We start from the raw sequence: 24,179 nt of genomic DNA, 5'->3' as shown, positions 1-24,179 counted from the left end.
ATGCTGGTCTCAGAATTCATGAACACACACACACACACACACACACACACAATGTAGCACTCTCCAATTCTCTGTTCATCATTATGTGGGGAAGTGATTTTACTCAGCACCATGAAAGACGAAGAAGGGGAGAATGTAATTTTCTCCTTCAAACATTTGTTCAGCGCACTCCGAGTGTGAAAAGGCATGAGCAGAGCTGAAGTGCTTCGATTTGGATGGTTGATGCATGTGTCAAAGTAGGTCTGAGGGATATTTGTAGCAGAAGAGAAAAGGATAAACTCGACATATTTGTAGGACATGCAGTGTGTGTCCCTGTGGTCAAAGTGGTTCATTAGAACTGTAGTCGTTTTATCTTTCAGACAGAATAAACAGCCTGGTGCCGAGAGAGTCTTACCACAGTGTCAACATGTTGCACTGCGCAAGTTGAACGTAAAGGCCAGCTCAGCTTCAGAATAGATATCACTGGTTGTGTCACATGGGAAAGCAATGGGCTGTAAGCACAATACATTCATAGTGTTAATGTATATGTAAACACTATATACATTGCATGCATCACTGAAACCCAGTACAAGCACACAAACAGTACCTGCTGCTGCTGCTGCTGCTGCTGCAGCTGCTGCAGCTGGGAATAGAATCTGTTTAGCATTCATATCATGTACAAACAAAGCATTAGGTTAAAAATACTCCTGCTCTTCTTTATATCAGCTGTTTCTTACAGTTGACGCTTGAAGAAATTCTTCTCTCGCATAAAGCAGCTACCTGAACCTTGCATTTCTTTAGTGGTGGACTCGATAATAACCCTTGGTGGAGTGGCTTTATCAAAACTCAACTAACTTGCTTTTCAAAGTTTTATGTTTCCTTTGATAAAAGTTTGTCATCCTATGTTGATCTTTACTGCTAGTATTAATGCTTTATCAGGCTTTAGTCTGGTGGTTACTAAACTTTTGCAATTGAGAATGTATGATATATGGGTAATTCATCATTCTCCTATTGTGCTTTGTTGATTGCTTTCATACACTGGAGGTACAAATGATTTGATTGGCATAGGATTTCTTTTCTTTTTTTTTTAAGGTTCAAGTGTTTTGTTTATGAGCTTTTTTTTTTTGGAACAAGTGAAGTGTTTAAATGTTAGAATAGTTTGTTATGACCTGAGTTCATTGAACAAATTGAGCTTTGAAAGAGGAATGTGAAAGAAAACAGGTCTATTTTCAGAAATACCAACTTTATCAACAGAAATCCAAAAAAAACAAACAAACAAACAAACAAACAAACAAAAAACATAGTGGCATAGTGGCACCCTCACTTCATGTCTGCCAGGTGATTGATGTGAAATCCCATGAAAAAGAACAGCATAACAAGGAGCCAGCGATGGAGACAATTTGAAAATCAAAACATTGAACAGGTTATCAGTTTAAGAAACTGTGTCTCATCATACACTTCTTTGTCCTGTGTCCTCAGTGAGTTTGTGTCATGGCTGATAGAGAGTGGAGAGATCAGTAAACCTGACGAAGGGGTCAACCTGGGACAAGCCTTGCTGGAAAACGGCATCATACACCACGGTGAGACAAAACAAAATCTTTTATTTCTGTCTCTCTCTCCTTTTTATTTTTTCTTTAGTTTTCTCTGTCTCTTAAACCTCTGTCACCTTCTATCCTTTTATAATTTTTACTCACATTTTGATGCTTCTTGTTTATCCCCTCATCATGTTTTAACTTCTCATCCTCTGTTTCTCATCTTGTTGTTTACCGACTCTCTTCTTCTCTGATTCACATTCTCCTTCCATAATCGTTTGACTCACTCATGTTATGAATGCATCCATCACGTTCAGCTCAGTTTTATGGTAGAGACAACCACGATCCAAAGTCATTGTCTGGTAATAATAATTTTTGAAATTCGTCACATATCATTTCCCCCTTCACTGTTTTTTCTGGAGTGTGACATTCGCAGTTCCACTAACCTGAATTATGCATTGAGAAATGTAAGACACATAAACACATACACAAACGGCTATAAATAATGTATGAACACAGTTGTCCAGAGTGTTGCTGAAGGGGCTCTTGTACATGGCAAGTGCAAACCGCTGTCACAATATATACCCACCGCGCTCCCGGGGAAATTTGCTGAGACCTGACGTTCATGCTCCTTAATACCCGTGGAAAATCCCCTGAAATCCTCCCTAACAGTCGCCCACAACCACCGAGAGATACAACGATGACATGCAGGGCGCTGTGGGATAGCAATGAGGCTTTGTGGTCAAACTGGAGAGGCTCATTCCCTGCAGGCAAAGTGTAGGTATCAGCAGTCAGTCAGTCAGCGACAAGAAGTCAGATGTGACAGAGTGGCAAATTGAAGCTGTCCATCTACCACTCCTGGGTTGTGCAGATGAGAGACAGTCAGTCACATTCGTTTTATAGAAACAAAATGCACACTTTATCCAAATATCTGCAGGTGCTTGAGCGACTAAAACACACCAGTTCCTACTCGCAGTTTTGACATCTCCCTTGCTCCCGTAATAATTCATCTTTCATTCTCATGTATTTTAAATTCCCCATTTGACAATTTACAATGGGTGATTCTGTGGTGCATTCTTTTGGTTTTATGGGGGCATTTTAAGTCTAGACTGAGACAACCAGCAGCTTGTTTGAGCCCATGCCAACTTGTTGTGGTGGAACCAAACTGCCTCTGTTTGGCAGATCTCACTGTTTGCATCTCCAACAGGCATGTGTTTGTATATATATTAGTCACTTTCCATTTTGTGTGTTGGATTGATCATAAGTAAGAACTTATTTTGGATGTTTCTGGGTTTATTATGCTTGTTGGGAGGTTTTCTTTATGAGAATTGGCAGCTGTCTGCTATGTTAAGTATTTGAATGTCATGGTTTTTCCCAACACAAACATGACTTTACAACTGCAGTGTTTCCCCCAAACATTTGCTTCTTGCTTCTTTTCTCTACTTACCCCAATACCTTCAGCACATGAAATGCATGAAACAGTTGGCAACCTGCATTAAAAACCTAAAGCTCCGCTATACCTCAAACAATATGAAACTTGTGTGTTTGCAAGCAAATTAAAGGCAGCCTGAGCTTTCCCTCACTTTGCAAATATTGAGTAATTTGTACTTCGTCTGCGTGTGTCTATTCAGAAATCTTTCTCGGTGAACCATTTGCCTTTCACAACTGATTACTCAGCTTTACTGGCACATGCTCAGCTTGTCAGAACTAGAGATATGAAAAAAAAACTGTCTGACGCTTGTTGGATTATTTACCCTGAATCATCCAAAACTCAAACTGTAGCCCAGCTGAGGTGACGTTTTCTCCCCCTTCTTGATATTTCAGTGTCAGACAAGCACCAGTTCAAGAACGAGCAGGTGTTGTACCGCTTCCGCTATGACGATGGCACCTACAAGGCCCGCAGTGAGATGGAGGACATCATGTCTAAGGTAACTGGTTGTCCTCACTGGGGTTTGATAAGAAATGTGACAAATAAAGGAAGAGGGGAAAAGAGATGGAACAGGTATTAGTCCTTTGTTTGAGCTCTAAATATGCATCATATACTATTTTTTCTTTTTTTTTTTGATGTTCAATTATTTATGGAAGTAACACAATATTAGATATTACTGGAGGGATTAAAGATATGCAAAGTATAGTGCGTCAAGTGTGCTAATGTATCTTATCTTTCCCCACCCCTCATCACTAAGATTATTAGTAAAGTCAATTCAGGCTGTTTAATACAATTGAACTACATCACAAATGTACATACATACACACATAATACACATACAAAAGGCATATACACACACACACACACATATATATATATATATATATATATATATATAATATTTAAAGACCTTAAAAACATTATTAACTGCACCTGTGCTAATTGTCAGTGGATAGTTACAGTTTTATCATTGGGTCATGTCTGTACTTCAGTACTTACTTTTGTACTGTAAGTTCATATAACAGTTAATGCATGTATTCAAATACTATCTCTGGAGGGGAAATCAGAAACTTAATTCCAAAACAATGACATAAAGGTTAAAAATAATTTGCTTGGTGGTTATGTTGGGAGCATTTAGAGAGAGTGGTTTTGAAGTTTTTGTCCTAAAATGATAGCCGTAGGGTAACTCTTTTTACTCAGCAGTGAAATCTCTTGTCCTGGAGCCATGCTTGTACTTGTTTAGCTAAGGTGTGTATGCTCTATGACTCAGCGGCTCGGTGTTTCTTCTCTTCTAGGGCGTCAGGTTGTACTGCCGGCTGCACTGCCTCCACATGCCAGTTATCAAGTAAGTACCTGCCCCCCCCCCATCCTTCTCCCCCCTGTATGCTAATGTTCCTGCCCTACAGGTGCATGAATGCATATTCATGAAGGATTCACATTCGGTCCACGTCACTTTCTCTGTGAAGCCTGAACAAACATTAGCACAGCCAGTAATGACAGCCCTCAAACCTCTTTCCTCTCCGTCTCGGACACCGAGCCGTGGTTGAGCTGCTGCGGGTTCTCGTGTTTGAGATCCACTTCAGCTTGAAGATGACAGGTTCTCATGGGTGGAGGTTTATCTGAGGTTGCTCGTAAAGGATAAACAAGAGTCACTTATTGAAAGCATTTAGAGTGTAGTGGGTTATCTGAATATATGTTAGTTAATTTTTTAATTTACATTAGTCCAAATAATGAAATTTTTAACCTCATCAATAACTTTTTATTTCTCTTTTTATACGCACACACTTTGTTGCTTACATATGCAGTGCACATATTCAGACACAGTATAGATACAGTATACACACACATAAACACACATCATCCCCTGAATGTAAGACCCTCTATATGTTAATATACAAACGCAAAACTTCATCAGTCCTTCATTGTTCTTTAACTAACTCTATAACTATAAATCAAATTCTAATTTAAAGTTAAATTAGCCACATCTTTATGTAGAAGAAATATACCTTGTAATGCTGAATCCAAAAAAACTAAAATGAGTCGACTGAAGAGAAGGAATGTTTCACTTCACAAAAAAAGTTTTCCATCAGAAGTAACAAGCAGAGGCACAGGAAACACACATTGTCTTCCTCTGACACCCCCTCAAACACACACACACACTTTCTCTGTCCACCGCAGCCCCTCCCTTCATACTCCTCCCCCCTCCACGTCTCTTATCTGTCCCTCCATCACTCAGCTGCTGATTGAAGTGCCTGGAGTTGCCATCAGTGCAAACAAAGAGCTTTTTGGTCTGGGGACAAATCCTATTAACATACAAAGGCAATCCCTCTGTCTGCCAGCCAGTTATTATGTAATACAGCCTGGCTTTTTTAATCCATCACTAAATTGGCATTGTAAGTGGCAACCATTAATTATAATGTTTGAGTGATGGATGTGCATTTTATGAATCATAAATAATAATAAACTGAGCCTTGGTTTTATTAAACTTTGCTGAATGACAAAGAACCCGCCAGTTTCATAACATTAAAGTGCAGCGAATAAGAATCACAACAATAGATATAAACCCAATAAAATCAATCTTGATAATGCCACAGATGTATTGTTCTGCGGATGCTGTTAATCATAAAGGAAATAACTGATCTGCACGTGATGTCTGGAAGTGGCTCGCTTTTCATGTTGCTTGAAGGTCAGTGCAACATCTTGTCCACATCTGCACTTAGCATGTATTGTGTTTGGCTTTTGTTCTTAACGTGGCAGTTTACAGTACGGGCGGTTCAGATACAGCCCGTGACTTACTCATGATGTCGAGACGCTAAAGCAAACAGAAGATAGTGTTTTTTATCGGATGTGTCACACCCACTGACTCACACAGCCGACCACACATCCTCCGTGGCGTTGCCTGTTTCGAATGTTTACATGTCAAACAGATCGATCTACAGTGGCTTTTTGTGAAATCTCACAAAACTTCAAAGGTGCAGAAATTGAAAAGGACAATGAGTGTGAAGTGTTGTTGCTCTGGCAGGAACCATAGTGATGCAACTACGAATCATGATATGGATGTTGCTTATTGTTTTCTCTGACTGTGGAGACGATGTTCTCTTTTGTATGTTTCACAAGAAATGTAACATAACAGATAGTGTGGGCTGTTGATGTTGTTAACCACAAAGAGGTTTTTGTATCTGTTAAACATCTTCACATAAAGCTGCTGAATGTTAACTGTTAGTTGTCATGCTAGCTGCAATGTAACGTCAAAGTAAATTCTGTGAAATCTTTTTTTTTCTTTTTTGCTCCTTTAGGGACAGAGACTACCACCTGAAAACTTTTAAATCTGTGGTGCCTGCCAGCAAACTGGTGGACTGGCTACTCTCCCAGGTAAAATCAGTGTCTATTACACTTAATCCAAACAACACAAAATACCACACAAGGCATCTAAAGGCATATCAAATGTTAATAACTGTCATTACTGTAATTGGGTGTCCTTTTTGTGTAATGGTACTGTTTGAGTACTGAAGTGCATTGTCCTTCCAATGCAAATGAAACCAGCCACTCAATAATGTATGCAATTATTGTTGTATGCATGTTGAACAAACAATGCAAAAAATATTTTGGACATTTGTCACCACTCTCTGACTTTTAAGAGCACAGCCAAGGGATGTTGCAACTACAAATTTGAGTTTCCCTCAAAAACAACAGAGAATGTAGAAATGTAGAAGCCTGTTTTCACAATTTCCAGAATTCTGGAAAGATATTGTTTGTATTTTGAAACAAACAGCAAAAGTAGTGATGTGCCATTAAAGGTCCCATATTGTATAAAGTGAGATTTCCCTGTGTTGTTTGATTATAAAGCAGGTCTAGGTTCTATATTAATATTGTGAAAGTATCAAAGTGCTCAGTCCACAGAGAAATGCACACAGGCTGCCCACCTGGACCCACCATCCAACCTTGCAGGATTCGGTTTCTCTGAGTGTTTGCCTGAAATTTGCTACATTTTTATTCGATCACTCAGAAAACAGTCAGCCAATCAGAAGAGAGGCTCTGAACCTCCTCTCTTCTGATTGGCTCCAGAGAGAAGCCTGAGAGAGGAAGTGTAAAACTACACTGGGATGGTTTTTGGTTCTTAAAACCAAACCAAACCAACCAACCATATATCTTCTTATGGAATAAAACACTAGAAAAGTATAAAATATGGAGCTTTAAGTAATGAAATATTACATTATTTGAACTTTTAAATTTTACTTTTCCGCCTATCAAAGTTTAATTTGGCTTTTCAAAATAAATGTGTATTATCATAATATCAGCTGCCTCTCTTCATTTTTTAAGATGTAATTAAGGGAGAGCTTGTAGTCTGTTTATAAACAGTAACATTTACTCAAATAGATTTGGACATGAATAATCAGTCTCCTAATCCCTCATTGTCTTGATTCAACACATATTTACTGACACGTGCTGCCTCACAAATCACCATCTTCACACTCAGACCAGCAGCGCTGTATTCTGCTGTGTATGAGAAGGTGTAAACAGGCATTGTAACTGACCGACTGTGTGCGTCATCGATTTGGTTTCCCAGGGAGACTGCTCGACCCGAGAGGACGCCGTGACGCTGGGCGTGGGGCTCTGCAACAATGGCTTCATGCACCACGGTCAGTTCAGTTCTCCCTCACGGGTGCACACATGAAATTTGTATAAACACACAAGCTGAGCTGAGGGTTTTTTTTTTACTTCAGTTTAGTTTGATGACACTCTTACTCAGCGCAAGTTAAAAGGAGCTCAGTTGCAATTTCACATCACACATTGTCTCCTTTACAACAGCTGCAGTTTAAATTTCATTAATGCTGTTGCCTCTTGCCCCTTAACACTCTTTTCTGTGCTGCTTGTCATGTCCCTCATTTGCCCTCCAACCAGTCTCTCTCTCTCTCTCTCTCTCTCTCTCTCTCTCTCTCCCTCTCTCTCTCTCTCTCTCTGCACAAAAATTAAACATCAGCCTCTCCTCTGTCATACCGTCATCATCAGGTTGAAAAAGGGGCATCGTAAATTAGCATACCCGGTCTAGCCAAGTCTTCGGTAACCTCACTGACCACATTGCAGTGGAGCGGCTTTGGTTCAGGCCCAGTATGTTGAACGTAAACAGCATTAGCAGTGTACCCTAACCAGAGCCGTTTGGCTTTGCTACATGGCTGTCTGGGTCAGGCCACTCAACCGTGACCGCTGGTTAAGGCCTAAAACTGAACTGGTAATCTCCACAGGCCAAGTGATGTGTTTAAGTGAAAACCACTTAAAAGAACTAGTTAGTGTTGGAATATAAAAGAAGTACCAGTTGATGGTGCCTGATGAACATAAATCTACGATGAAGGTAGTCATTATTACGCAGTCTCTGAAATTTGTAGACAGGTAATTTATATCTATTTTAATCTGAATAATTTGGATCCTCCTGAAGGATCCTGGAGATACTTTGATAATTTAAAGTCTTGCTATTAGTGAAATACATTAGAATAGGTTAAACAAGGAGACAGATACTGTTTTACAGGCTTACAAATCTCCTCTGTAAATACTGTGTCAAACATTTATATTTTTGTTGTCATTTAAACACACGCTGTCACTCCTTGGCAGTCAAAGAATTGCTTTCCCTTCACTTTTCCTTTGCCTCACTGACACTCAAACACACACACACCTACCTCCTGCTACCATCTGTTGGAAGGTGTCACCTCTTCTCTTTTATCTCTCCCTCCTATCTGCCCTTCTCCGGGGTCACAGCCTCTCTCTCCCCCCAGCCTGTCTGCTCACCTCACCTCCTCCTCACGTCACTCAATTTTAGTCCTTAGTCAGCACATCTGCTGCTCCTCACCTGGTTCCTCTTGAACCCCTCTTCTTTTCCTGTCTTCTCCTGCCTGGCCTCTCACCGGTGGGAGGATCACTGTTAACAGATAAGACAGTCAAAAGGCTTTTCGTCTGTCCTTACCTGCTTACATCATTCATCTACGTGTCTGTCGTGAACACCTGTTGCGTTTTGCCCTTGAGGCAACTCACTGTAGAGAGCACAGCACCAGATACAGCAATACATTTCCTTCACGAGCCAAAACGTCATTTGAAAGTCATTATACATTTGACAATATTAAATATAAACTACCGATAAGGGAAGTAATAGTGAATAATGATGATTTCTTTTGCAGCTTTAACAGATAAATCGATATTAACAAGCAGAAATAAAGATCCTCCCATGTTTCTCTCACAATTTCGGGAAATGCAACTGTTTCACATTTACTCAGATACTTGCATCATATTGTATGTCATATTTCAAATTATGAATTTCTAGTTAAAAATCCTGTCATTGCATCCCTGTTCCTGTGAATAGATTCCCAGCAGAATTAGTCTCAACACCGTTTTCTTCTTCCTTGGATATTGTCATCTGTTCGTAACATTTAAATCATGATTTAGCAGTGTGTGTGTGTGTGTGTGTGTGTGTGTGTGTGTGTGTGTGTGTGTGTGTGTGTGTGTGTGTAACTTTGTGTGTGTTTCCGGTGTAAGCACACCCACCAGTTGAATAGGTGGTATTAAGGTATTATATGGCCACAGCCTCCGTGACTCAGAGGAAATAACTTGCGTTGGAGTTGGCGTCGGGCCAGTGTGAGTGGGTGTGGCATGTGCGTGTAAATCAGTTTGTTAAAGCTTTTGTTGATCTGAGGCTGCCAGATGCTCTCTAAATCTCAGAACAGCTGGGTACCTTTGGCTCCCTGTGTTGCCTATACAAGCCCCAATTTTACAGTGTCCTTGTAGAATCACACCTACACACACACACACACACACACACACACACACACACACTCACACACTTGTAAGATTAGGAAATATACTTGGTTGGCGGTCTGTGAATGTGTGTGTGAGCTCTGGGCTTCACGTCACCAATGGCAACTCCTCCATGACACAAACAGGATGGATATTTTCTTAATTCTGTTCAGCACAATAAAATCCCTCGCCCACATTGTGGCTGAAGTCCAAAATGTGAAGATCAAAAAGCTGAGGCGAGGCGATGTCGGTGCCAGCTGTTAAAGCGCTTACAGTACAGCGGTACATACCCTGTCATTTCAGGCATTCTTCTGTTGCACCTGTTCCAGTTGTATCCAATGCTTCTGCTTCGACTTGACGCAAATGAAAACTCCAAGCCAATCATGAATGGAAAATTATTGTGAAAGGGGCGCTACGTCCTTTAATTCAGTGTTCCGAAGTAACACAATAAAGGACCTTTCACTCAAGAAAACCGTGATTGAGCAGAATAAACACTCACACTCTGTAATTTAGATTTCAGTGGAGTGGGGTTATTGTAGTGCGTTTTGCTTCAGGCTCCAAAAAATGCTGTGACTATAGAAGCATCAGTAATGTGCTCCTCACCTGTTTGAAGTGCCCCATGTGTTGGAGAGAGGCTCAGCCCAACAGTGGGAATCGCAAACACAGTCAGACACGCACAACACAACTGTTTCTTGTGTTCTCCGGAGAGTCTTCCCTAGCCCTGGCCCGTGCTGGCTACGCCCCAGATGTGGTTCGGCTCCAGATGTTTCTGCTCCATCATTAGCTAATGAGCTAATTAACCGTAAGCTGTGTTTGTGTGAAGATGTCCCCACATTAAGTGGCAGCTTCTTTTGATTCTGCGCGGGCAAACATGTGCGTCTCCACAGGTCTTATGAAGTTGCAAATGACCTGCAAACAGTGTATGCACCGTCATGTAACACGCTTAGTATTTACAAGGTTTTACAACAAAACAGAAACAAACTTTGGAATATTAATGGAGAAATGGACATGGAAATGTATGATAAGAAATCTCTTTCTGTAGCATCACTTCACCTTTTGTTTTTTTAAATCAGCTTTGAACTGGATAGACTGAGATGTGACCCACTGGTATTTGTCTCTTTATTACTTTCTGCAGTGGCTTTCTTATTAAATGCTGTATGTCTTTTTTTTTCTTCCTCTTCAGTTTTGGAAAAGAGTGAGTTCAAAGATGAGTCCCAGTTCTTCCGCTTCTATGCGGATGAGGAAACAGAGGGAACCAGCACCAAGAGCAAGCAGCTGCAACGCAACGACTTCAAACTCATCGAAAACATCTTGGCCAAGTCTCTGGTGGTGAGTTGCAACACACATGCACACAAAAACACACACATTTACACATTCTCTCACATGTATTTATAAAGTACATTGTGACACAGTCCATTGTAGTTTCTGTTTCCTTTGGAGGAAAAACAGATGATGATGATGATAAAGAGAAATGTAAATGTGTTTTACTGAAGCAAATAAACTAAATGTGGTAGAGGATGGGAGACACTGGCTTAATGTGGATGGATGCACAATGGAGAAAGAAGCCGCTTTTTCAAGGTTGTGTGTGTGTGTGTGTGTGTGTGTGTGTGTGTGTGTGTGTGTGTGTGTGTGTGTGTGTGTGTGTGTGTGTGTGTGTGTGTGTGTGTGTGTGTTCTTCTTTGGTATCTCCACTGGTAGATGTAATTAGCATCACTATACACACAGAAACAGACCCCACCCCTCCTCCCTCTCATAGGAGTGGAGGCTGCTTTGATGACAATAAAGACAATAAATCAGTATGCATCTTAATGAGTGTCATCCTGTGGAAATGTAATATGAGAACTCTGAGAGGTGACAGGAGATTACTGTCCCAGTCAGATATTCTGTACATTCATCCTCGTTTGAAGAATGAGGGCTGAAACATTTCATTTTAGAACACAGCGCCTAGTAATGATCCCAGTTTGGATTTTTCCTCTGTTTATGGATTGTTCTGTTTTTATATGAAACATTTTAAATGGCTTGCCACTCAGGACTTGTGACCTTTCCTGTCAGCCTTGGATCCCAATACAATATTTTATTACTGAAGAGCTGCCTAGTTCACTTATCTAAAAACACAGAACCCAAATGAAAATGAAAATGCAACAATATCTCAGTGTCTCCTCCTCATAAACACCTCTTTTACTACATGTGTGTTTATGTTGCTTCTCCTCCTTTTTAACCTCGGTGGTACATTGACATTTAACGATCCTCATTCATGACATGAGACAACAGCTGCTGGGAGAACTGAGTGAAGATGAGAGACCCCCCCCAAAAGGGACAAACCCCAAAAGTGAGATGTTTAAGTGCCTATGTTGACTACAATTTAAAACAATCTCATTTGGCTGCTTGCACCACTTAAAAAGCATTAAAACGAATACAGTGTGGCATCAAGTTAGATTTAAAAGAAATGTCCCACTGGCCACGTTGGGTCATTTTTGTGAGACCATGAGCAGGGAATTAGTTTCTGTGATTTGTAGCTCTCCATGTACTTCACATCTGTTTACTGGTTAAAACAACTGCTGTGATTGGAGATTTATGTGGGAACATTCCTGAAATTTCTAAAAGTTTCTGAATATTTTTTGAAAGAAATTCCATGTATGATGAGACATAAAACACACCAACACTGATGGATGCAACATACATGCAGATGAGTCGTCGTGTGCACAGTCCTATTCTATATTTATATACGTATATATATAAATATATGTAACGTTTTTTAAAATATACTGTATATTGTGAAAAATTGATGAAAAAAAGAAATTTAGTACAAGATAATAGATTCCTAAAAGTAATATGGAGAGTGTATCCTCACCATGTTGTTGCATACGTGTAATCATGGGATGTCCTCATAATTTGTGCAAAAGGTCATACAGCATATAGCGGGTTCATGATTAAAGTAACATCATTGACGTATATTTATTTAGCACATGAAATAAGGTCAGTGTAGACTTCTCTGGGTCTAGCGGGCAGTGTTTCCCTGAGGCTTAAACAGAAAGTCAACTGTTTGGTTAATTCCATTAATCTCCAGCCTAGAAGCATCACCAGCATCCTTCTTCATGTCAGGGTGGGGAGAAGCCACGCTATCTGGCCTTACACAAGAAGTGGAAAAGGCTTTTCTCCTTGATTAGCAGAACTAATCATCCCTCATGGCTATTACTGAAGTGAAGTGCAGGAACTCTTTATTTACCGCCGCCATCTCCTCTGATGTAACAGCACAGATCCCCATCTTATCAGGGCCATGCAGCAGGAAGATGGCCCCAGCAGCCTACCTAATGGAAGCCGGCTAATGTGCTTGGTGACGACAGCGTTTAACTAAGCCTTGCCCCACCAGGGAATTCAACATGAGAAGCAGAGTAGATCATCAGATGCCAGACACACCTGACATGCGATGAAAATTACAAATTGCAAATATGCAGGATTTAAAATGTGTGGATAGTTTGTATATGTGACGTGAGACCACCCAGAAAGAGCAGCATGTGTATATATATATGTATGTGTGTGTATATGTATATATATCACCTTTTTAACGTGAAACTTCAGTGATTCATCAGAAGAAATAAAGTCATTGCAGCAGATAATCTTTTACTTATGAAATGTACTTACAAGATATGACTATTATTTTGCTACTTGCTAACTCGTGATGCTACAGCAGTGAAAGATATTTAAGTCTGACAATCAGTCACCACAATCACCATCAGTCACCAGTGTAATTAGGTGATTTTCTCTGTGCTAGATTCACCCCGAGGAGGAAGACTACGGCTTTGAGATCGAGGAGAAAAACAAAGCCATTGTGGTGAAATCTGTCACCAGGGGCTCACATGCTGAGGTAATGGTCAACTCACACACACACACACACACACACACACACATAAATACTGTATCTCCTTCCCGCCCCTGGGCATTAGTTCCAGTAGGTAATGGCTGTCTACTGTTTGGACGACTGCTGTCAGTCTGCCTCCGTTCCCTTTGGAGGGACTTCGTTCTGATTGGCTGTGGAGCCATTAGGCATACTTACTCACATCAGACACACACACACACACACACACACACACCATACAAACACAAACACACACACACAAAATGTAAAACGCGGATAAGGCTGACAAAACATAGAAAATATTATATTATATTATATGTCACATCTATGTCACAGACTCCTTATACAAATCACTCAGTGTTACCTTAATGTCAGGTCTAATGCACGGCTATTTTCCTGTGATTTCGCCTTTTTCATGTCATCTGACTCTGGTTAGACATGTGATATGTGACATGCCTCTGACAAATTTGTCTAGCAACCAAAACCTGTTTATATGATCTGTCCAGCATTTTCATACTTTAAACTACAGGCTGATGCTTTGGTTGTTTTTGAAATCTTCCTTTTCCACAAGTTCAGAGATGGAAAACCTTTTCCTCATTTTGTCCCTCTGGTTCAGGTTTAGCCTTTGCTTTCTGTTATTTTACTCATTGCAGTTTTTTTCCCCGGATCTCCTCAGGCTCTCTCTGGATAATCTTTCTTTTTCCTCCTTTGCCTGCTTCCACCACAGTAAACCCTCACTCTTTCGCTCCCCCCTGCACCTTCTTCCCCATCTCTCTCTCTCTCTCTCTCTCTCTCTCTCTGTTATTCATCCTCCATGTCCCCGATTCACCACAATAACAGGATTGCTAGTTGTGACACAGCCTGTGTGCCAGCACAGTGAATGAAGCTCAGCTGATTCCCATGGGGCTCTGAAAAGGGCCGAGAAACACTCACTCACACACACAGGGCTCTTTCACTATATGATACTATTAGAGAAAGTCACGTGCTGACAGGCACCCATGCTGCACACAAACACACACACACACACACACACACACACACACACACACACACACACACACACACACACATACATACATACATACATCCTTCCACATTCAGATGGCTGTGACTCCTCCCAGTCGTTCCTACATCCACCCTGGGCCGCCATCCAGAGTCGGGGCCCGGCTCAGCCAAGGCCACCCCACCGGATCTGTGCCCGGGACACTGGACTCACACAGCGAACATACAGAGGCAGCATTATTCTCACAACGTGACCGAAGATGTGCAAGAAGACTGCATTTACTGACGTGCAGCAGGCCGTGGTGCTGTGTGTCTCTCATTTGAAAAGGGATTTTAGAAGCTGATATCTGACTGTGTTTGATAATACGTACAGTATATTTGTCTGGTCAACATATTTACATGCACTGTGTCTGATCAGATTACATTTAGTTAAAGGAAAGAGGCAGGATCTGATAACTGCAACCACCACTGGTTGCAAACACAAACATGTGGCTGCATTAGAAAGAAAGAGAGAGAGAGAGAAATGTAAATAAAGCAATGTGGAAACTGAAAGTCACCCTGTGTGCAAATCCACCAGGCAGCAGGCAGGAGACTCAGGTGTTAATACCTTGCAGCTTAATCATATCTAGTAGCCAATCTTGATATGCACTACCTCCATGAAAAGCGTCTTCATATGCAGGAAAATAAATGACAAGACTGGACAGGCTGAGCAGCACACACTGATTTTCTCTTTCATTTTGGTGTGTTCCTCGGAGGCTCACACACTGAGCAGGGACTTGATTCTGAGTAACACACATCAGTCAGATAAAAACCTGAATTATACTTACACTGCTCACAGTTTAGGTCTCACTGTGACATGTGGGTCGAATGCGATCCCCCATCTGAAAATCGCACTGTGCGAATGGGTGTGATTTAGATGGGAGCTGAAACGAGGTACCAACCTAAAAATAACACATTCTGTCTCCCGTCTGTCCGTCTGTCCGTCCAGATGGCCGGCCTGCAGGTGGGCAGGAAGATCTACACCATCAACGAGGACCTGCTGTTCCTCAGGCCGTTCTCCGAGGTGGAGACCATGATCAGCCAGGCCTTCTGCATACGACGCTCCCTGCGGCTGCTGGTCGCCACCAAGGCCAAGGAGTGAGGGAACACACAAACACACCCATATACATACACACATGCACGCACGCACGCACACACACACACACACCAAACAGCACACACACAGTGCACACTGGTCTGATTGGCCTTTTCTCTTCCAGGATTGTGAAGATCCCTGACAACCCACACAGCCTCTCCTTCAGACTCTGTGGCTCTGCCCCTCCTCACGTCCACGCTGTCAGGAAAGGTGAGTGACAGATTCCACAGACTTCTTGAGCCAGTTCGATCGCCACAATAAAACCTTTTCAGGGGTTGTGGATGAATTTCAGGATTACTACTTCATGTGGGGAATAACAACCATGATAAGGACTTCTGTGACATTGTCAGACTCATGATGGACAGTTTATAAAAGGATCAGAATCAATGCAGCAGAACCAGAGATGTCTTTTTTTTTATCCACACATTCTTCTTCATTGTTAAAACATACATTACTCAAAATATAATTCGACCACTAACAGTTTGTTTGGAGGTTTGGATGTGTTTATAGCGGCTAATGTAGCCTTAAGCTCTTAACCTCAAGAGGTCGGATGAAATCACTACTTTCTAAATTCCTACCCCCGGATTTTTCTTCATTTCAAACTTGTAGTCTTCAGATCAATCCGATGTCTCCAACTGTCATCACTTTAGTTGATTGATCACATTTCGCATGACTCCCTCTAGAGCCACAAAAATCTTTGCAGTATAAAACTTTTTACGCATATTTAGATTTAGATGTGTAAAAATTTGTGGAGTTCCCCTTTAAATTTCACCAATCATAAAGCGACCAATGTAAAAGAAAATGATACTTTTGTCATCATCCAAACTAAACTTTGTGTAAAAATGTAAACACAACCTGTTATATTGATATATTCTGCTGAGCTCACATAGCAAGAGAGGTAGAGCTGATCAATCACATGAAAGTGCACTAAATAGTTTTTAAGGTAAAAGGATCTCCTTAAAGGAAAAGTAATCTGTTGAGTGATTTAAAAGTTCACAGCTCCCAGGGAGGTCTCATAAACTTAATATGTCTTGAATTCACTTACAAGAGACATATATTTTGTGTAGGACCTGCACTGGATCATCTGTTAATAGATTTGTAAGAATCTGACCTTGTTATTGCAGCATCAGTCTCACTTAAAGCTCTGAGAAATGTTTACGGTGTCAGAGAGACAAATAATTTGAGGAAAATTCAAGGGAAAGATGAGGTAACTCGAGCCTCTAACCACCTGTTACACTCTGCTTTTAGTGAGTCCTCTATTAGGGTTTTTTATGACCACCTGTCGGCCAGGCAGCCTGCGGTCAGGGTTCAGACCCTAATAGATCAAAGTCTACTTTTAAAACAGACACACACACACACACACACTGCTCTGTGATCATAGTGCAATAGGTATCTGAAAAAACATCCATACTTTTCCTCTGCTTTCCCATTGTTCCTTCTCACCTCTTAACCAGATGTTTTTGCTGCTTAAACTCACTTTTACATAGAAAAATTAGAGATTTACGACGAGTTGGATGAGTGTTAATTCCCAATGTGTAAACCAGACTGAAGTAGCGGAGGACACACACACAAAAACAGCGAGGAGAGGAGCTGCTGGTTGGCCAAGGAATGTGATCTCATGGTTTTTAGTTGGTTTTTTTGGGGGTTTTTTTTTTTATTATGGCAGAAGGACTTCACTTTCTCTCACTTCTCTCCATTTCTCCTCTTTCCCCTCCCTCTCCACGCTCCTTCTCCTTTCTCTTTATTTCCTCCTCATGTCCTGTATCACTTCTGGCTCTCTGCTGGTCTATGAGGAGCAGTTTTTTCCATCTGAATTCAGAGTCTCCAGCTGTTTTTTTTTTTTTTTTTTTCTGTTCTGAAATCAGTCCCCCTGTGTGCTATGTATGCATGGGTCAAGTAGCCCCAGAGTTAGGTAATTGCTGGCACCCTGGGTGCAAGTGATGCCAGCACTGGTATTTTTAGATAGAGGAGAGGAAGATGATGGAGGTGTTGATTGGACTTCCAGGCTGTAAAGCCATCAGCTTGGGACAGCGTGTTACAGCACTGAGCCAAGTGATTTGCTATTTTCCTGAAGGAACAAAAGGGGCGAGGTTATGTCCACATATGGGAATTGAGTTTTTTTTTTTTTTTAATTTCCATATAAACAAACTAATTTATTTGATTTAAACATTTTGGATCTTTTTTTTTTCTATGGATGTGGGAGACATACTTTTTAACTCCTCCATTTCTCCTACTTGAATTTCATGTTTTCATAATAGCACAGTGTAATGTATACACTTCCACTGTATTTATACCACCCTGTGACCCTTCACCTCTGATCCTCTGTTGACATGTCGCAGGCTGGGAGGCGGCGGGGGCGGGTCTTCAGCCCGGCCAGGTCGTCCTGAAAGTCAACGGCAATAACGTCAACCACAGCGACTACCAAGAGGTTCTGGAGCACTTCACTGCGCAGCACACACACCAGGAGCCTCCACAGATGGTGAGGGGGACACAGGAGAACAAACACTAACACACAACCATCATCTGAGCAGAGTTTGTAGAGTAAATGGGGCATTTATTGAGTTTTTTTTTTTTTTTTTTTTTAAGAAATACAGTTTGTGACTCCCAACAAGCCACATCATCCCACTCTATCCAGTGAGGTTTTACAGTGCATGGGTTGTTATGGCTCTCACTGTGACAGAGTGCTCCCTGAGTTGCTTTGTTTATAATACAAACTACATAGTGCCACAAGCTAGCATGATGAGTATCAGTAGTAGCTTTGGAGGTTAATTCACCAAATCTTTCAACAAAGTGGGACAGCTCTCTAAACTCACATTTGACATGCTGACAGATCATAGAGCCCCAGTGACCCAGACATTCCTGCTCTGAGACGCTACATAAAACATAATTAGCATTAGCTGGAGCCAGAGTTAGCTACAGCAACTTAGTGTTTGAAAAGGAGGGAAAAAAAAAAACATATTAAAGCTTCAACGACAACAAGAGCTTCTTCATTTCATCAACGTTCTTGGCTTCAACATTGGGTGGCCTAGTAAACTCCACCATAAATCACTGGCTCTCGATGTCGCTGCAGGCTACTTGTAGTGAGAGTTGGACATTTTTCTGTTCAAAATACAATCCTGCACAGAGCGAAAGAGCAGCCCAAAGCAAAAAATAAACGACTTGAATTACTGTTTCTTCGACTTGAATTCGTTTTTTCTTATATTCTGTATTAAAGCAGCAGTTGCAGACGCAGCTTTCTTTTTCCAAAATTGACTCATGACTGGATTCTAGTGTTTATGCTCCATACAACATGGCTAAAGTCAAAAATACCAAACTCGTGTCAGGTTTGTTTTGACATTCCTACAGCAGCAGTTCATGTCTCCAGGCAGTATTTCACAAGGCTGCAGACAGAGTAGGATGTCCTCCTTACTGTATAAAGCGCAGTGTTTTGTTTTGTTTTGTTTAGCCTGGCCTGCTCCTCTGATAAATCCCCCTTTTGCTCAAAGCCGGTGAACAGGCTCAGCTTAGCAGCCTTATTTTGGACTAATTCCAGTAAATGTTTGCTGGTTCATTTAACAGCAGGATGAATTACCAGGATGTCGTTGATGTGGCTGGCTGCACTGCTGAGTTCAGGGTGGTGCAGTCAGCCCTGACCACCTTGTCAGGTGAAAAGTGTCTACGTCCGTGGGGCATTATTTCCTCCACATTCTGTGAATAAAGTACACCTACAGCTACATAGCTAAAAGTTTCTCTGTTCACTTCACACTCACTTCCTCCCTCGCTCAGTTCCTCATTTTATTTCCCACAATAATTTATTGCATATTGCAAGCGTTCTGAATATAACTGCTCTGCTCTAATCTGTTTCCTGCAGTGTCAGTGGGTGTACCGTGCCTTTGAGGATGTGGAGGAGCTGCAAAGAGAAGGAGGTGCAGGTGAGAAGGAGCAGAGTCCTTTCAGTCCTTATCCGATGGAGAACGGCTCTGACCGCCAGGACGGGAACGGCACTAATGGAGCAGGTAGGACCCGAGGTGAAGTCCTCTGAAAATGTTCATTGTATTCGAATGTACTCTTCAAAAGAGTTGTGATGAAGGAGTATTTAGGGGTTACTGCTCAGATTTTTAATACAGAATCAGATGTAATGCTAATAATAACTTCAAATCTCATTTGTGGCCCATCTGTCAGCAAAACAAATGTCTGGAAAAACATTAGTTTTAGTTGGGACTGTTCTGTATTATAAACTGTAGCTGCTTTGTGTGTGACTCCAGATTGATTGCAGACTTGATGCAAAAAAAAAAAACATCTGTCACTGCCAAAAACATTACATCAAAACATTATGTTCCACCTAGACAGCTATTTTCAGATGACCTCTGAATCGGATCATAGTTACTGTGTCAGTAAAAAAAAAGTGGCTTCAGCAGGAGGTAATTTTCTCTGTATATAGAAAATTCTCAGTTTGGAAATTACATCGGCTCACGCTACAGTCAGAGGACGTCATCTAGGAACATTCACTTTTCTTACAGTGCTGGCAGAGTAAGCTCACTTGACACGTGCAGTGCACTGAGTACCTTAACATGACTAAATGTGTCACGACTAAAGGGATTTATAAACCCATTGTATTTCTGTCTAAAGCTGATGAGGTTTTTTTGCATCTCGAATGTGCTAATAACATTTAAGCCACGTCTCTAATCCAAGATGTGTTTTTTTCCCCCTTACTTCACAATGCTAAACTTATCAAATAAATTGAATTTGTGACCCACAGATCAGCGGCTGAGCAGGCTCTCCCTCTCCAACGACCTGCCTCTGGTCAGCCTGACGGTAGATAACGTCCACCTGGAGCACGGCGTGGTCTACGAGTACGTCAGCACTGCCGGCATCAAGAGCCACGTGCTGGAGAAGATGGTGGAGCCCAAAGGTTGCTTCAGCCTCACTGCTAAGGTAGTTATGGAAGGATGAGGTGGAGTTTGGTTAAAGTTTTTGGGGTTAGTTAGCAACTGTAACTGTAATGAAAATCTAATGGATACAGCTCAGGGGTCAGGCCTTAGGTCATTCTTGTTGTTGTGTAATCATAAATCATGGAAGATCCCGACCTGGCCGTTCACCAATTTGTGCGTCACTGATATTTATCAAAGTAGTATTATTATGACAGGATCTGAAAGCAGCAGAGGGGTTTTTTGGCATCACTGCTGTTCTCAGTTGTTAGTATTGGAAAGCTGAAAGTTTAGCTACATGGAAAACACAGTTTCCTCATGTTGCTGCACTAGGAAACTTTTTTTTTTTTTGATGCGATTGACTAAACTTTTATTGTAGGAGTGATCCATCCTTACCCATGTTTCTTGTCTCTACAGATCCTGGAGGCATTTTCTGGTGATGACAGCCACTTTGTTCGTAACTGCAGCCAGCTCATCTCCCAGAGCGACCGAGTTGTTACCATGCCTCAGTACGAGTTCAGACAAATCTGTGACACCAAGCTGGAGAGTATCCGACGGCGTATCAGCAGCTATCAGCAGGTAGTAAGACACGTATACGACAACAACTTTCTCTCAAACATAAAGGACATATGGACTACCATCAGATTTGAATTGTTACACATAGAAAAGTCCCCTACTGATTCATATTGACACAGTTTCTTTACTCACATGTGACTGAAATATAATTCTGATAACTTCATCATTCAATATCCTCAGATTAAAAAAAAAAAGATCTATTTCTCTTCCTGTCAATATGTTTGTATAATGTTTCTTACTGGCTCTTATTGTCCAGACACATTATCGTGCTCACATGCTCTTTAAAGCTTTTAGAACAACTCAGAGAGGCTTTTCAGTTGATCGAACGCTGCCTCTCTTGGGATTATGATTTTTCTGTATATTCATAGTTGGGCCTTACGTCATACGTCAGCGTCGATTAAGCACACTCATAAAAAATTAGCTTGTGGCGAAATGCAGCAACTTCATACATAAAACTACACTTTTAAAGCTTTAATAATAAATCTGATGTTAAGTTAAACACACACTCTTGTCCTTAAGCTTAAATTTCCATTACTCAAGACAAGAGCTCTTTCCAGCTGCAGTTACATTACATTATTAACCCTCATTTTGTGTCATTATGTGTTGTATCTCCATGTCTAATTTTCTGCTACAGCGACCATGACCTTGGTGGTCGGTGAAAATTATCTTGTTAAAAACGTACACTACAGATATTAGAGCTGTCAGTCACGCAGGCCATCATTTCTTCCCTTTTCACCAAGTTTGCCCTGGAGCTGAGGAACAAGGTGTGGCCCTCCTTCAGACAGGCCGGCGTTCGCCCTCACCCACTGGGCTGCATGGACTTCGTTCCCACCAACTGCCACGTCAACTTGATGCAGGTTTCCTACCCCAAGAGCACTACCACTGCTGGCAGGACTTTCAGCATCCGCTTCGGGCGCAAAAACTCCCTGTTTGGCCTGGACCCTGACCAAGGTAGAGGCGCGCGCACACACACAAACACACACACACACACACACCCTACATCCAAGAAGATTTGAACATTAGTACAATCTGTCACATATCCACTGCTTAATCTAAGCTTCACTGAGATCCATCCCCTTCATGGTAATACATCTTAACCCACTTAACACCAGCTCAGTGATCGTTGTGACTAATTACCCTCTATGACCATTTAAATCATGCAGCACAGAGAGAGTGAATGGCAACCCCCCCCCCCCCACCCACCACAGTAGCCATTAGGTCTCAACAAGCACACTCATAGTAAGTCAGATGAGTGGTTTGTCGTTAAGACCCCATTAACTTCTGGCCACACGCATGTTATTGACATGAGAAGTGAACGAATGATGTCAGCAAAGATGGTTGCCTCGAGGCGTCGCAGGAATGTGTGCCGTTCACTCGCTGCTGCTGCTGCTGCTGCTGCTGCTGCAGCTGCACCTGCTGCAGGGGTCAAAGGGGAGAGAAACAAGAGAGAACAAGAAATTGAATGTAACTTCACCAAGGAATAATTTCAATTTCAGAGAAAAACGTTTTAAAAATGCTTTTTCCATAGATACAAAAAGAAGTAACCTGGCTTCTATCTATATGCCCGGATTTTATCATTATTATTATTATTATTATTATTATTAACCTTTATTTATTCAGGTGATTCCCATTGAGATGGAAATGTCATTTTCAAGAGGGACCTGAATGTGCATAAAAAACATAATAAAAACAATTCATGAACAGATAGTCCAAAAAGAATTAACAATACAGTTACAAAGTTTTAATAAAAATAACTCACAAGGAAAATTTAAAACATATAAGATGCCATTCATCCAGTAAATTAAAAAAAATCTCATCGGTTAAACAACTGCGTTCTGTTTTGGGAAGTTTCCAAAATGTGGATAACTTATAAAACTATACATTTTTAAAGTGCTCAGTAGCTTATTCTGTGTAACCGGGGCATTCAATCCAAATGCAGTCTTCCCAAATTTAGAGTTAACCTTAGGTACATCGAGTGTTAGCCGATCATGTGACCGAGTTTGATGCGTACCAACTGATCTGACCAAGAGACACTTAATATAAGAAGGTAAAGGCTTTGTAAATGAATAGGTAGAGAGGACCAACCGGCCTTCTTGTAAAGAGTGCAATGATGAGAACCATAAACATCACCAATAATAAAACAGAGGGCAGAATGGTCCAGGATAGAAAGGAACTACATGCCTGTAAATTATGATGCAGCTTGATGTTAATAAAGAGTCTTGAGGCTTATCCGCTGAACTCCCTCCTCCCTCAGCATAGATGAGAATGCAGCACAGCTGTCTAGACAGACAGCAGACAGTTAGCATTGCTCGCATTGTTCCAGGATGCCTCGTCCTCATCTTTCCTCTCAGCACCAGCTGCCAGTCAGACATCTGCCCAGCAGTTGCACTGGTGAGACGTTCGGCTCCGGTGCTCTTCAGTATGTGATCTGCCGACAGTCGTGGGGATGATGTTTTCTCCAGCCTTCAGTTTTGCAGTCAGAAAGAGAATAAAATTATGAGGATTGTTACCTGAGGTGACGAAAATATTTCCACTTGCAGTGCAATACCCCGGGTTTTTTTAAAGAATGTGTGGAATGCACATGAAATGAATCAGGGTTTCTCTGCTTAATGTTAGTGTTTGCTGTTTACTAATAGTACACACTCTGGGCTCATTGGAAGAATTGCAAGAATCTGTCTGCAGTTTTGGAGGATGTCAGGTTATTGCAGCTTAGTTTGGCTTTCAACCCGAGTAAACAGTTTTGCATCCTTCCCTCGCTGTGCGTATCGGTTGCATAAGAAGTTTTTTTTTTTTTTTTCATCAAGTCCAAATGGAGAACAGACAAGAGAGTTACTTCATAGGCTTTGAACATCTGGGGTAGATATAATTGCCAGAGTGAAATCTTTTTCATCCAGCCACTGCTAACGTTGTTTATCTCCTCTCCTCCTCCTCCTCCTCCTCTCCTCTCCTCTCCTCTCCTCTCCTCTCCTCTCCTCTCCTCTCC

At 41.4% G+C, this 24,179-nt stretch overlaps 1 protein-coding gene across 1 annotated transcript in view; it reads left to right on the top strand.

Annotated features, from left to right (window-relative positions):
• Window positions 1–24,179, top strand: part of prex1 (phosphatidylinositol-3,4,5-trisphosphate dependent Rac exchange factor 1) — an 84,353-nt gene that overhangs the window by 41,757 nt on the left and 18,417 nt on the right. The window contains exons 11-24 of the mRNA XM_022757486.1: window positions 1,459–1,559; window positions 3,336–3,439; window positions 4,236–4,285; window positions 6,237–6,312; window positions 7,508–7,580; window positions 10,904–11,049; window positions 13,493–13,585; window positions 15,567–15,715; window positions 15,838–15,923; window positions 18,053–18,192; window positions 19,564–19,708; window positions 20,452–20,627; window positions 21,038–21,199; window positions 21,937–22,147. Of these exons, the coding sequence (XP_022613207.1) occupies window positions 1,459–1,559; window positions 3,336–3,439; window positions 4,236–4,285; window positions 6,237–6,312; window positions 7,508–7,580; window positions 10,904–11,049; window positions 13,493–13,585; window positions 15,567–15,715; window positions 15,838–15,923; window positions 18,053–18,192; window positions 19,564–19,708; window positions 20,452–20,627; window positions 21,038–21,199; window positions 21,937–22,147 (1,712 nt within the window). The remainder of the gene's footprint in view (window positions 1–1,458; window positions 1,560–3,335; window positions 3,440–4,235; window positions 4,286–6,236; window positions 6,313–7,507; window positions 7,581–10,903; window positions 11,050–13,492; window positions 13,586–15,566; window positions 15,716–15,837; window positions 15,924–18,052; window positions 18,193–19,563; window positions 19,709–20,451; window positions 20,628–21,037; window positions 21,200–21,936; window positions 22,148–24,179) is intronic.

This window comes from Seriola dumerili, unplaced genomic scaffold, assembly GCF_002260705.1.
Source record: "Seriola dumerili isolate Sdu_G_001 unplaced genomic scaffold, Sdu_1.0 BDQW01000278.1, whole genome shotgun sequence".
NCBI classification, from domain to species: Eukaryota; Metazoa; Chordata; class Actinopteri; order Carangiformes; family Carangidae; genus Seriola; species Seriola dumerili.
The sequence above is the reverse complement of the archived record's forward strand: the minus strand, read 5'-3'. Positions and strand labels throughout refer to the sequence as shown.